We start from the raw sequence: 14,814 nt of genomic DNA, 5'->3' as shown, positions 1-14,814 counted from the left end.
CGCGTTTCCAGGGACCGTGTGAGAGACGATCACCTGCCTGACTGGTATTGTGCTGTGGATAAGATCCGTCCAGTGTGTATGCAATTCGGGCTGATACCAGCAGAGGGAGCCTGAACACTGAGACGGTACATCAGGACACTTGAAAGAAATCCACTCTACCTGTAAATATAGGTATACTATCAACAGAGGGAGCCTGATGATCAATATAAAGCACTTTAATACCTTGGAGGTGAAATGATTTCAACAATATGTGAAAATCACTAACTCTATATTTATTATATTTATTTTCTCTTCTTTAAGAAAAATGTGTGCACACATATAACTCAGCATTCTGAGTAGTTCAGGACTTTATTGTCAAATTCAATGACCAAGCCTCTAGATACATAATTTATACAAATTCTGGAAGCAGCCATATATGTGAGAATTAAGCTAATAAAACCCACAAAACCCATTGAGAAATATATGTATGTGGGATTGGACATTCTCGATGGGCTAATGCTTATTTGAAAGGAACAACATTAAGTATTTAGGGAACTGAATTGTATATGGAATATGTGATATCAATTTTATAATTTTTTTTAATATATGCTGCAGCATTCGTTACATATATATGTTTATAATAGAAATAAAAACAAAATTATTTTTTTTTTTTAATTTCAAGAATTAAGTGTATAGTGTGATATATTAATTCTGTTTGGTATAACTGATAGGCACAGCGCTCCTGGTTTTTTGCAGGGGTTTTCCCCTTGCAAAGTGTTTTTTTCTGTTACTGACTCCACCCACTGCGCACTGGACCAGTATTTTGCTGCCACAACCAGGTTTCTTCACTGAGGCACCTAGAACCACATTTCTGCTCAGGCTCCTAACACCTGCACCTGATGTCGCTTTCTGCTGTGTATGCTTGGGCAGGCTGCTGTGTATATGTGGGCATGCTGCTGTGTATATGTGGGCAGACTGCTGTGTATATGTGGGCATGCTGCTGTGTATATGTGGGCAGACTGCTGTGTATATGTGGGCAGGCTGCTGTGTATATATGGGCAGGCTGCTGTGTATATGTGGGCATGCTGCTGTGTATATGTGCGCATTCTGCTGTGTATATGTGGGCATGTTGCTGTGTATATGTGGGCATGCTGCTGTGTATGCGTGGATATGCTGCCGTGTATGCTTGGGCAGGCTGCTGTGTATGCGTGGGCATGCTGCTGTGTATATGTGGGCATGCTGCTGTGTATATGTGCGCATGCTGCTGTGTATATGTGGGCATGTTGCTGTGTATATGTGGGCATGTTGCTGTGTATGCGTGGGCATGCTGCTGTGTATGTTTGGGCAGGCTGCTGTGTATGCGTGGGCAGGCTGCTGTGTATATGTGGGCAGGCTGCTGTGTATGCGTGGGCATGCTGCTGTGTATATGTGGGCATGCTGCTGTGTATATGTGACCAGGCTGCTGTGTATATGCAGGAAGGCTGCTGTGTTTATGCGGGTAGGCTGCTGTGTATATGCGGGCAGGCTGCTGTGTATATGTGGGCACGCTGCTGCTGTGTATATGTGGGCAGGCTGCTGTGTATATATGGGCAGGCTGCTGTATATATGTGGGTAGGCTGCTGTGTATATATGGGCAGGCTGCTGTATATATGTGGGCAGGCTGCTGTGTAAATGTGGGCAGGCTGCTGTGTATATGCGTGGAGGCTGCTGTGTATATGCGGGCAGGCTGCTGTGTATATGTGGGTAGGCTGCTGTGTATATGTGGGCATGCTGCTGTGTATATGTGGGCAGGCACTGTGTATGTATGGGCAGGCTGCTGTGTATATGTGGGCAGGCACTGTGTATGCATGGGCAGGCTGCTGTGTATATGTGGGCAGGCTGCTGTGTATATGTGGGCAGGCACTGTGTATGCACGGGCAGCCTGCTGTGTATATGTGGGCAGGCTGCTGCTGTGTATATGTGGGCATGCTGCTGTGCATATGTGGGCAGGCTGCTGTGTATATGTGGGCATGTTGCTGGAATGAAACCTCTGGTTCAAGTTCAGAACATGGGACCCCCAGTTAGCATAACTAAACTTTTCAGAACAGTAAAAAAATGTGTACACCTGCTCCACTCGCCACTGGTTACTATCCCCAATAGATGGCCGCTAGCCCAGGGGATCCCGCGTCCTCTGCTAGCCCAGGGGGTCCCGCATCCTCTGCTAGCCCAAGGGCGTCCTGCGTCCTCTGCCAGCCCAGGGGGGTCCCACGTCCTCTGCCAGCCCAGGGGGGTCCCACGTCCTCTGCCAGCCCAGTGGGTCCCATGTCCTCTGACAGACCCCCGCGTCCTCTGCCAGCCCAGAGGGTCCCATGTCCTCTGACAGACCCCCGCGTCCTCTGCCAGCCCAGAGGGTCCCATGTCCTCTGACAGACCCCCGCGTCCTCTGCCAGCCCAGAGGGTCCCACGTCCTCTGCTAGCCCCCCGCGTCCTCTGCCAGCCCAGAGGGTCCCACGTCCTCTGCTAGCCCCCCGCGTCCTCTGCCAGCCCAGGGGGGTCCCGTGTCCTCTGCAAGCCCAGCGGGACCCGCGACCTCTGCCAGCCCAGGGGGGTCCCATGTCCTCTGCCAGCCCAGGGGGGGTCCCATGTCCTCTGCCAGCCCAGGGGGTCCCATGTCCTCTGCCAGCCCAGGGGGTCCCATGTCCTCTGTTAGCCCAGGGGGTCCCATGTCCTCTGTTAGCCCAGGGGGTCCCATGTCCTCTGTTAGCCCAGGCGGTCCCTGTTCTCTGTTAGCCCAGGGGGTCCCATGTTCTCTGTTAGCCCAGGGGGTCCCATGTCCTCTGTTAGCCCAGGCGGTCCCTGTTCTCTGTTAGCCCAGGAGGGGGTCCCTGTTCTCTGTTAGCCCAGGGGGTCCCATGTCCTCTGTTAGCCCATGGGGTCCCATGTCCTCTGTTAGCCCAGGCGGTCCCTGTTCTCTGTTAGCCCAGGAGGGGGTCCCTGTTCTCTGTTAGCCCAGGCGGTCCCTGTTCTCTGTTAGCACAGGGTGTCCCTGTTCTCTGTTAGCCCAGGCGGTCCCTGTTCTCTGTTAGCCCAGGAGGGGGTCCCATGTCCTCTGTTAGCCCAGGAGGTCCCTGTTCTCTGTTAGCCCAGGGGGTCCCATGTCCTCTGTTAGCACAGGGGGTCCCTGTTCTCTGTTAGCCCAGGAGGTCCCTGTCCTCTGTTAGCCCAGGAGGTCCCTGTTCTCTGTTAGCCCAGGAGGTCCCTGTCCTCTGTTAGCCCAGGAGGTCCCATGTCCTCTGTTAGCCCAGGCGGTCCCTGTTCTCTGTTAGCACAGGAGGTCCCTGTTCTCTGTTAGCACAGGCGGTCCCTGTTCTCTGTTAGCCCAGGAGGTCCCTGTCCTCTGTTAGCCCAGGCGGTCCCTGTTCTCTGTTAGCCCAGGAGGGGGTCTCTGTTCTCTGTTAGCCCAGGGGGTCCCATGTCCTCTGTTAGCCCAGGGGGTCCCATGTCCTCTGTTAGCCCAGGCGGTCCCTGTTCTCTGTTAGCCCAGGGGGTCCCATGTCCTCTGTTAGCCCAGGCGGTCCCTGTTCTCTGTTAGCCCAGGCGGTCCCTGTTCTCTGTTAGCCCAAGAGGGGGTCCCATGTCCTCTGTTAGCCCAGGCGGTCCCTGTTCTCTGTTAGCCCAGGGGGTCCCTGTTCTCTGTTAGCCCAGGAGGGGTTCCCTGTTCTCTGTTAGCCCAGGAGGGGGTCCCATGTCCTCTGTTAGCCCAGGCGGTCCCTGTTCTCTGTTAGCCCAGGGGGTCCCTGTTCTCTGTTAGCCCAGGAGGGGTTCCCTGTTCTCTGTTAGCCCAGGGGGTCCCATGTCCTCTGTTAGCCCAGGCGGTCCCTGTTCTCTGTTAGCCCAGGAGGGGGTCCCTGTTCTCTGTTAGCACAGGAGGGGGTCCCTGTTCTCTGTTAGACCAGGGGGTCCCATGTCCTCTGTTAGCCCATGGGGTCCCATGTCCTCTGTTAGCCCAGGCGGTCCCTGTTCTCTGTTAGCCCAGGAGGCGGTCCCTGTTCTCTGTTAGCCCAGGGGGTCCCTGTTCTCTGTTAGCACAGGAGGGGGTCCCTGTTCTCTGTTAGCACAGGAGGGGGTCCCTGTTCTCTGTTAGCACAGGAGGGGGTCCCTGTTCTCTGTTAGCCCAGGGGGTCCCTGTTCTCTGTTAGCCCAGGCGGTCCCTGTAGTCTGTTAGCCCAGGAGGGGGTCCCTGTTCTCTGTTAGCCCAGGGGGTCCCTGTTCTCTGTTAGCACAGGAGGGGGTCCCTGTTCTCTGTTAGCACAGGAGGGGGTCCCTGTTCTCTGTTAGCCCAGGGGGTCCCTGTTCTCTGTTAGCCCAGGGGGTCCCTGTTCTCTGTTAGCCCAGGAGGGGGTCCCTGTTCTCTGTTAGCCCAGGAGGGGGTCCCTGTTCTCTGTTAGCACAGGAGGTTCCGTCCCCTGAACTTGGGCTACACGGCACCTCCTGTATATATTTGTACTGCAGAGATGCAGCGCCTCAGGCAGTGACTGTGCTGTCAGGTTTAATAAAGTTTGTTCAAAGAGGTATAAAAAAAAATAAAACAAATCAGCGTCCCTGAGTGAGTGGGCGGTGGGTGATCCGCCTTAGCCCCGCCCCTCCCCCCTCACTGACTCGGCGGAATGAGAGAGCCTGGTGTGAGCCCCGCCCCCTCTCCCTCAGTGAGGGGGCGGGGCCGGTGTGAGGCCTCTTTGTGTCTGCCGGAGTCTCGGCCGGAGGAGGCGGAGGTGGTGTCAGTGTGTGAGGCGGGGAGGTGACACGGTGCCTCCTCCTCAGCAGCAGCACAGACGCCGCGGCTCCCCTCAGCACGCAGGAGACACACAGCAGCGGCTCTGCCGGACATCACAGGGCCTCATCCCGGGAGCCAGGACGCCGAGCTGCGGGCAGGAGCGCTGGTGACACACGGGATGTGCGGCCGGAGCAGGAGGGACTGAGGGAGCCTCTGCCACATATTCTCCTACCGCAGTGTGAGGGCTGGGGCAGCTGTCTGAGGGAGCTACCCAGAGGAGTTACCCCCCCCTCTCACCTGGGAGACAGGAGTTACCCCAGCACACAGGGGCTGCAAGGATATTACCCCCTCCCTACCCCCCCTCACCTGGGAGACAGGAGCTACCCCAGCACACAGGGGCTGCAAGGATATTACCCCCTCACCTGGGAGCAGAGGAGTTACCCCCCCCCCCCTCCTCACCTGGGAGAGTGGAGTTACCCCCCCCCCCCAGCATACGGAGGGTAGTTACCCCCCCCCCCGGCATTCAGAGGGCAGTTACCCCCCCCCCCCCCCCCGGCATTCAGAGGGCAGTTAACACCCCCCCCCCCCCCCCCCCGGCATACAGAAGGTAGTTACCCGCCGGCATACAGAGGGTAGTCGTCGTCCCCCCTGGCATACAGAGGGTAGTTACCCCCCCCCCCCTCACCTGGGAGAGAGGAGTTGCCCCCCCAGCATACAGAGGGTAGTTACCTGCCCCCCCCCCCCCCCCCGACACACAGAGGGTAGTTGCCGCCCCCCCCCCCCAGCATACAGAGGGTAGTTACCCCCCCCCCTCACCTGGGAGAGAGGAGTTGCCCCCCCAGCATACAGAGGGTAGTAACCTGCCCCCCCCCCCGGCATACAGAGGGTAGTTACCTGCACCCCCCCCCCCCCCGGCACACAGAGGGTAGTTTCCGGGCCCCCCCCCCCCCCCCAGCATACAGAGGTTATCTCTCACCTGTCTGCATTCTGTGCTGCTGGGGACAGGGGCGTCACATTTGGACAATATGGGGGTACGTGCAGTGCCCCCCAGAAGGATGGAGTCCTTGGTGTAAAGCCCCCCCCCATGGTGTGCGGGAGATAATTGGGTTCCTCAGGGTGAACAGACCCCCCCCCCCATAATTGGGTTCCTCAGGGTGAACAGACCCCCCCCCCCATAACCTCTTCCTTGGAATGAGCATCATCTGACGGGAGGACCATGGATTAGCAGCCAGGACCCGGCAGACCCTTGCTGATCTCCTCTCGGACTATGGCTTCCTATCAGAGGCTGCTCCTTGTGCTGCTGGGATTACACTGGGCCCTGGTGCCGGCCCCAGCTGCTGGTAAGTGCTCTGTCCATGGGTGATAGAGGGGTACGTTACCCTGGTGTGTGGCTGATGTATGCCTGTGTGTGAGGCACTGCCCCATCTATATCTATGGGTGCATGTCACTGATAGAATGCCATGCCTGTATGCTGGGGCGCAGCCTGCTCAGACCGCGGGGTAAGTGGCAGCTAGTGGCACCTTAATAGCCTCGCGCTGGGAGAATCTGCATAGCGTAATACCTCGGGCCTCAGTGCCGGCCCACTCCCCCCTCCTGTATACCAGGCCTCAGTGCCGGCCCACTCCCCCCTCCTGTATACCAGGTCTCAGTGCCGGCCCACTCCCCCCTCCTGTATACCATGCCTCAGTGCCGGCTCACTCCCCACTCCTGTATACCAGGCCTCAGTGCCGGCCCACTCCCCCCTCCTGTATATCAGGCCTCAGTGCCGGCCCACTCCCCCCTCCTGTATATCAGGCCTCCGTGCCGGCCCACTCCCCCCTCCTGTATATCAGGCCTCAGTGCCGGCCCACTCCCCCCTCCTGTATACCAGGCCTCAGTGTGAGGCACCAGCCCACGTCCCCCCTCCTGTATACCAGGCCTCAGTGCGAGGCACCGTCCCACTCCCCCTCCTGTATACCAGGCCTCAGTGTCGGCCCACTCCCCCCTCCTGTATACCAGGCTTCAGTGCCGGCCCACTTCCCCCCTCCTGTATACCAGGCCTCAGTGCGAGGCACCGGCCCACGTCCCCCTCCTGTATACCAGGCCTCAGTGCGAGGCACCGGCCCACGTCCCCCTCCTGTATACCAGGCCTCAGTGCCGGCCCACTCCCCCCTCCTGTATACCAGGCCTCAGTGCCGGCCCACTCCCCCCTCCTGTATACCAGGCCTCAGTGCCGGCCCACTCCCCCCTCCTGTATACCAGGCCTCAGTGCCGGCCCACTCCCCCCTCCTGTATACCAGGCCTCAGTGCCGGCCCACTCCCCCCTCCTGTATACCAGGCCTCAGTCCCGGCCCACGTCCCCCTCCTGTATACCAGGCCTCAGTGTGAGGCACCAGCCCACGTCCCCCCTCCTGTATACCAGGCCTCAGTGCAAAGCACCGGCCCACGTCCCCCTCCTGTATACCAGGCCTCAGTGCCGGCCCACTCCCCCCCTCCTGTATACCAGGCCTCAGTGCCGGCCCACTCCCCCCCTCCTGTATACCAGGCCTCAGTGCCGGCCCACTCCCCCCCTCCTGTATACCAGGCCTCAGTGCCGGCCCACTCCCCCCCCCCCCCTCCTGTATACCAGGCCACAGTGCAAGGCACCGGCCCACAATCCCCTCCTGTATGTCAAGCATAGATGATAATACCCCGGGCCTCAGTACGAGGCACCGGCCCACGCCCCCCTCCTGTATATCGGGCATTGATGATAATACCCCGGGCCTCAGTGCGAGGCACCGGCCCATGTCCCTCTCCTGTATGTCGGGCATTGATGATAATACCCAGGGCCTCAGTGCGAGGCACCGGGCCACACCCCCCTCCTGTATATCAGGCCTCAGTGCCGGCCCATGCCCCCCTCCTGTATACCAGTCCTCAGTGCCGGCCCACGCCCCCTCCTGTATACCAGGCCTCAGTGCCGGCCCACGCCCCCCTCCTGTATACCAGGCCTCAGTGCCGGCCCACGCCCCCCTCCTGTATACCAGGCCTCAGTGCCTGCCCACTCCCCTCTCCTGTATATCAGGCCTCAGTGCCGGCCCACGCCCCCCTCCTGTATACCAGGCAATGGTGATATTGGTTATGTATAAGAATACTGATGTTGCTGCAGCAGTGTGGTGCTGTATCTGCCATTATGTGAGTGTATACTGTATTTTATATGGCAGGGGGGAGGGGGTCACCATTCTCCTGCTAGCTCCCCCATGTAGCTGAAGACCTGATCTCACTCCCAGGCAGGGGCCAGTCTCTGTGTTGGCCCTGTGTCAGGGCCTTCTGGTAACACGAGGTGTCTGTGTGTTGTCCTGGACGCTGCCCCTTACTCTCCCCCCTCGCTGACCAGGGATATAATCACATTATCTACATTTAGCACTCAGGCTCGCTGTGTCATGGGCCGGCCTGTCTGCTTGCTGGCAGTGGCCATATTGAAAGCCACTTGATAGACATTTGGATACATAACTGTGCTCTCAGAAAGATTGTAATTTATTATCAAACGCCCGTCGCTGTGCTTTGTAGAATTGCTGGTAATGGCTGGTGTCTGTATTACAGGGGATTGGAGGAAACCGTTGTGTTACAGAAACACTATTACTAGTTCTCATGAGCTGACGCATCCCGGCCAGTCCCCAGATCACACGTTTCACATTGGTCAAAGTTTTAGCCGAGCTGGTTTCTGTCCATCTCACACACAACATGAGATAATTTCCCAGAAGGCCCTAGGAATCGCCGGTCCTGTTTCCTGAGCATGTTTAGTAGACAGTGCGGCATCTATTGCATGGGGATGAGTGGGTGGCCGTTCCTATTAGGCTAGTCCTTCAGTCATCTGCTGACCAGAGTCTCTGGAAATACCTTCTGTGTGGGTAAGTTACAGCTTCTGCAGGTGCTATAGGCGGCTTATTACATGATGAGAACCCTGATTACTTACCTAAAGACACTCTAGAACAAACCTTTATTATTCAGTTCTCTCTCTCCAGGACACCATGAGTTAAGGTAGACAGGTATGGCGTTACACAGGTCACAGTATGTACTAATAGGGTGCGATGCAGAAGTACTATAGACATGACACCATGCAGTAAGGGAGATAGGTATGGCGTTACACAGGTCACAGTATGTACTAATAGGGTGCGATGCAGAAGTGCTATAGACAGGGCACCATGCAGTAAGGGAGATGGGTATGGCGTTACACAGGTCACAGTATGTACTAATAGGGTGTGATGCAGAAGTGCTATAGACAGGACTTCATGCAGTAAGGGAGATGGGTATGGCGTTACACAGGTCACAGTATGTACTAATAGGGTGCGATGCAGAAGTACTTATAGACAGGGCACCATGCAGCAAGGGAGATAGGCATGGCGTTACACAGGTCACAGTATGTACTAATAGGGTGCGATGCAGAAGTGCTATAGACGGGACACCATGCAGTAAGGGAGATGGGTATGGCGTTACACAGGTCACAGTATGTACTAATAGGGTGCGATGCAGAAGTGCTATAGACAGGACTCCGTGCAGCAAGGGAGATAGGTATGGTGTTACACAGGTCACAGTATGTACTAATAGGGTGCGATGCAGAAGTACTATAGACAGGACACCATGCAGTAAGGGAGATAGGTATGGCGTTACACAGGTCACAGTATGTACTAATAGGGTGCGATGCAGAAGTACTATAGACAGGACACCATGCAGTAAGGGAGATAGGTATGGCGTTACACAGGTCACAGTATGTACTAATAGGGTGCGATGCAGAAGTGCTATAGACAGGGCACCATGCAGTAAGGGAGATGGGTATGGCGTTACACAGGTCACAGTATGTACTAATAGGGTGCGATGCAGAAGTACTATAGACAGGACACCATGCAGTAAGGGAGATAGGTGTGGCGTTACACAGGTCACAGTATGTATGTACTAATAGGGTGCGATGCAGAAGTGCTATAGACAGGACACCATGCAGTAAGGGAGATAGGTATGGCGTTACACAGGTCACAGTCTGTATGTACTAATAGGGTGCGATGCAGAAGTGATAGTCAGGACACCATGCAGCAAGGGAGATAGGTTTGGTGTTACACAGGTCACAGTATGTACTAATAGGGTGCGATGCAGAAGTGCTATAGACAGGACACCATGCAGTAAGCGAGATAGGTATGGCGTTACACAGGTCACAGTCTGTATGTACTAATAGGGTGCGATGCAGAAGTGATAGTCAGGACACCATGCAGCAAGGGAGATAGGTATGGCGTTACACAGGTCACAGTATGTATGTACTAATAGGGTGCGATGCAGAAGTGCTATAGACAGGACACCATGCAGCAAGGGAGATAGGTATGGCGTTACACAGGTCACAGTATGTACTAATAGGGTGCGATGCAGAAGTGCTACAGACAGGACACCATGCAGTAAGGGAGATGGGTATGGCGTTACACAGGTCACAGTATGTACTAATAGGGTGCGATGCAGAAGTGCTATAGACAGGGCACCATGCAGCAAGGGAGATAGGTATGGCGTTATACAGGTCACAGTATGTACTAATAGGGTGCGATGCAGAAGTACTATAGACAGGACACCATGCAGTAAGGGAGATAGGTATGGCGTTACACAGGTCACAGTATGTACTAATAGGGTGCGATGCAGAAGTACTATAGACAGGACACCATGCAGTAAGGGAGATAGGTATGGCGTTACACAGGTCACAGTATGTACTAATAGGGTGCGATGCAGAAGTACTATAGACAGGACACCATGCAGTAAGGGAGATAGGTATGGCGTTACACAGGTCACAGTATGTACTAATAGGGTGCGATGCAGAAGTACTATAGACAGGACACCATGCAGTAAGGGAGATAGGTTTGGCGTTACACAGGTCACAGTATGTACTAATAGGGTGCGATGCAGAAGTGCTATAGACAGGGCACCATGCAGTAAGGGAGATGGGTATGGCGTTACACAGGTCACAGTATGTACTAATAGGGTGCGATGCAGAAGTGCTATAGACAGGGCACCATGCAGTAAGGGAGATGGGTATGGCGTTACACAGGTCACAGTATGTACTAATAGGGTGCGATGCAGAAGTACTATAGACAGGACACCATGCAGTAAGGGAGATAGGTATGGCGTTACACAGGTCACAGTCTGTATGTACTAATAGGGTGCGATGCAGAAGTGATAGTCAGGACACCATGCAGCAAGGGAGATAGGTTTGGCGTTACACAGGTCACAGTATGTACTAATAGGGTGCGATGCAGAAGTACTATAGACAGGACACCATGCAGTAAGGGAGATAGGTATGGCGTTACACAGGTCACAGTATGTATGTACTAATAGGGTGCGATGCAGAAGTGCTATAGACAGGACACCATGCAGTAAGGGAGATAGGTATGGCGTTATACAGGTCACAGTATGTATGTACTAATAGGGTGCGATGCAGAAGTACTATAGACAGGACACCATGCAGTAAGGGAGATAGGTATGGCGTTACACAGGTCACAGTATGTACTAATAGGGTGCGATGCAGAAGTGCTATAGACAGGGCACCATGCAGCAAGGGAGATAGGTATGGCGTTATACAGGTCACAGTATGTACTAATAGGGTGCGATGCAGAAGTACTATAGACAGGACACCATGCAGTAAGGGAGATAGGTATGGCGTTACACAGGTCACAGTATGTATGTACTAATAGGGTGCGATGCAGAAGTGATATAGTCAGGACACCATGCAGCAAGGGAGATAGGTATGGCGTTACACAGGTCACAGTATGTACTAATGGGGTGCGATGCAGAAGTACTATAGACAGGACACCATACAGCAAGGGAGATAGGTATGGCGTTACCGCCTCCTTCTCTGCCCCATCCCGCCTCTGATGCTGCTCTGCTCAGTGCTGTAACTGCTGGTGCTGAGGAGAATAATCCGCCTCCTTCTCTGCCCCGTCCCGCCTCTGATGCTGCCCTGCTCAGTGCTGTAACTGCTGGTGCTGAGGAGAATAATCCGCCTCCTTCCCTGCCCCGTCCCACCTCTGATGCTGCCCTGCTCAGTGCTGTAACTGCTGGTGCTGAGGAGAATAATCCGCCTCCTTCTCTGCCCCGTCCCGCCTCTGATGCTGCCCTGCTCAGTGCTGTAATTGCTGGTGCTGAGGAGAATAATCCTCCTTCTCTGCCCCGTCCCGCCTCTGATGCTGCCCTGCTCAGTGCTGTAACTGCTGGTGCTGAGGAGAATAATCCGCCTCCTTCTCTGCCCCGTCCTGCCTCTGATGCTGCCCTGCTCAGTGCTGTACATGCTGGTGCTGAGGAGAATAATCCGCCTCCTTCTCTGCCCTGTCCCGCCTCTGATGCTGCCCTGCTCAGTGCTGTAATTGCTGGTGCTGAGAATAATCCGCCTCCTTCTCTGCCCCGTCCTGTCTCTGATGCTGCCCTGCTCAGTGCTGTAACTGCTGGTGCTGAGGAGAATAATCCGCCTCCTTCTCTGCCCCGTCCCACCTCTGATGCTGCCTGCTCAGTGCTGTAACTGCTGGTGCTGAGGAGAATAATCTGCCTCCTTCTCTGCCCCGTCCCACCTCTGATGCTGCCCTGCTCAGTGCTGTAACTGTTGGTGCTGAGGAGAATAATCCGCCTCCTTCTCTGCCCCGTCCCACCTCTGATGCTGTCCTGCTCAGTGCTGTACATGCTGGTGCTGAGGAGAATAATCTGCCTCCTTCTCTGCCCCGTCCCGTCTCTGATGCTGCCCTGCTCAGTGCTGTACATGCTGGTGCTGAGGAGAATAATCTGCCTCCTTCTCTGCCCCGTCCCGTCTCTGATGCTGCCCTGCTCAGTGCTGTAAATACTGGTGATGAGGAGAATAATCCGCCTCCTTCTCTGCCCCGTCCCGCCTCTTATGCTGCCCTGCTCAGTGCTGTAACTGCTGGTGCTGAGGAGAATAATCCGCCTCCTTCTCTGCCCCCTCCCGCCTCTGATGCTGCCCTGCTCAGTGCTGTAACTGCTGGTGCTGAGGAGAATAATCCGCCTCCTTCTCTGCCCCGTCCCACCTCTGATGCTGCCCTGCTCAGTGCTGTAACTGCTGGTGCTGAGGAGAATAATCCGCCTCCTTCTCTGCCCCCTCCCGCCTCTGATGCTGCCCTGCTCAGTGCTGTAATTGCTGGTGCTGAGGAGAATAATCCTCCTTCTCTGCCCCGTCCCGTCTCTGATGCTGCCCTGCTCAGTGCTGTCAATACTGGTGCTGAGGAGAATAATCCGCCTCCTTCTCTGCCCCGTCCCGCCTCTGATGCTGCCCTGCTCAGTGCTGTAACTGCTGGTGCTGAGGAGAATAATCCGCCTCCTTCTCTGCCCCGTCCCGTCTCTGATGCTGCCCTGCTCAGTGCTGTAACTGCTGGTGCTGAGGAGAATAATCCGCCTCCTTCTCTGCCCCGTCCCGCCTCTGATGCTGCCCTGCTCAGTGCTGTAACTGCTGGTGCTGAGGAGAATAATCCGCCTCCTTCTCTGCCCCGTCCCGTCTCTGATGCTGCCCTGCTCAGTGCTGTAACTGCTGGTGCTGAGGAGAATAATCCACCTCCTTCCCTGCCCCGTCCCGCCTCTGATGCTGCCCTGCTCAGTGCTGTAACTGCTGGTGCTGAGGAGAATAATCCGCCTCCTTCTCTGCCCCGTCCCGCCTCTGATGCTGCCCTGCTCAGTGCTGTAACTGCTGGTGCTGAGGAGAATAATCCGCCTCCTTCTCTGCCCCATCCCGCCTCTGATGCTGCCCTGCTCAGTGCTGTAACTGCTGGTGCTGAGGAGAATAATCCGCCTCCTTCTCTGCCCCGTCCCACCTCTGATGCTGCCCTGCTCAGTGCTGTAACTGCTGGTGCTGAGGAGAATAATCCGCCTCCTTCTCTGCCCCCTCCCGCCTCTGATGCTGCCCTGCTCAGTGCTGTACATGCTGGTGCTGAGGAGAATAATCTGCCTCCTTCTCTGCCCCGTCCTGTCTCTGATGCTGCCCTGCTCAGTGCTGTAAATACTGGTGATGAGGAGAATAATCCGCCTCCTTCTCTGCCCCGTCCCGCCTCTGATGCTGCCCTGCTCAGTGCTGTAACTGCTGGTGCTGAGGAGAATAATACGCCTCCTTCTCTGCCCCGTCCCACCTCTGATGCTGCCCTGCTCAGTGCTGTAATTGCTGGTGCTGAGAATAATCCGCCTCCTTCTCTGCCCCGTCCCGTCTCTGATGCTGCCCTGCTCAGTGCTGTAACTGCTGGTGCTGAAGAGAATAATCCGCCTCCTTCTCTGCCCCGTCCTGCCTCTGATGCTGCCCTGCTCAGTGCTGTAACTGCTGGTGCTGAGGAGAATAATCCGCCTCCTTCTCTGCCCCGTCCCGCCTCTGATGCTGCCCTGCTCAGTGCTGTAACTGCTGGTGCTGAGGAGAATAATCCGCCTCCTTCTCTGCCCCGTCCCGCCTCTGATGCTGCCCTGCTCAGTGCTGTAACTGCTGGTGCTGAGGAGAATAATCCGCCTCCTTCTCTGCCCCCTCCCGCCTCTGATGCTGCCCTGCTCAGTGCTGTAACTGCTGGTGCTGAGGAGAATAATCCGCCTCCTTCTCTGCCCCGTCCTGCCTCTGATGCTGCCCTGCTCAGTGCTGTAATTGCTGGTGCTGAGAATAATCCTCCTCCTTCTCTGCCCCGTCCCGTCTCTGATGCTGCCCTGCTCAGTGCTGTAACTGCTGGTGCTGAAGAGAATAATCCGCCTCCTTCTCTGCCCCGTCCTGCCTCTGATGCTGCCCTGCTCAGTGCTGTAACTGCTGGTGCTGAGGAGAATAATCCGCCTCCTTCTCTGCCCCGTCCCGTCTCTGATGCTGCCCCACTCAGTGCTGTAACTGCTGGTGCTGAGGAGAATAATCCGCCTCCTTCTCTGCCCCGTCCCGCCTCTGATGCTGCCCTGCTCAGTGCTGTAACTGCTGGTGCTGAGGAGAATAATCCGCCTCCTTCTCTGCCCCGTCCCGCCTCTGATGCTGCCCTGCTCAGTGCTGTAACTGGTGGTGCTGAGGAGAATAATCCGCCTCCTTCTCTGCCCCGTCCCGCCTCTGATGCTGCCCTGCTCAGTGCTGTAACTGCTGGTGCTGAGGAGAA

At 56.0% G+C, this 14,814-nt stretch overlaps 1 protein-coding gene across 1 annotated transcript in view; it reads left to right on the top strand.

Annotated features, from left to right (window-relative positions):
* Positions 1-5,874: 5,874 nt before the first annotated feature.
* Positions 5,875-14,814, top strand: part of BMPR2 (bone morphogenetic protein receptor type 2) — a 242,499-nt gene continuing 233,559 nt past the window's right edge. Inside the window, exon 1 of the mRNA XM_063932244.1 lies at positions 5,875-6,072. Within this exon, the coding sequence (XP_063788314.1) occupies positions 6,000-6,072 (73 nt within the window). The 5' untranslated portion in view covers positions 5,875-5,999. The remainder of the gene's footprint in view (positions 6,073-14,814) is intronic.

This window comes from Pseudophryne corroboree, chromosome 7 (assembly GCF_028390025.1).
Source record: "Pseudophryne corroboree isolate aPseCor3 chromosome 7, aPseCor3.hap2, whole genome shotgun sequence".
Classification (NCBI taxonomy): Eukaryota; Metazoa; Chordata; class Amphibia; order Anura; family Myobatrachidae; genus Pseudophryne; species Pseudophryne corroboree.
This window is presented reverse-complemented; position numbering and strand designations above follow the sequence as displayed.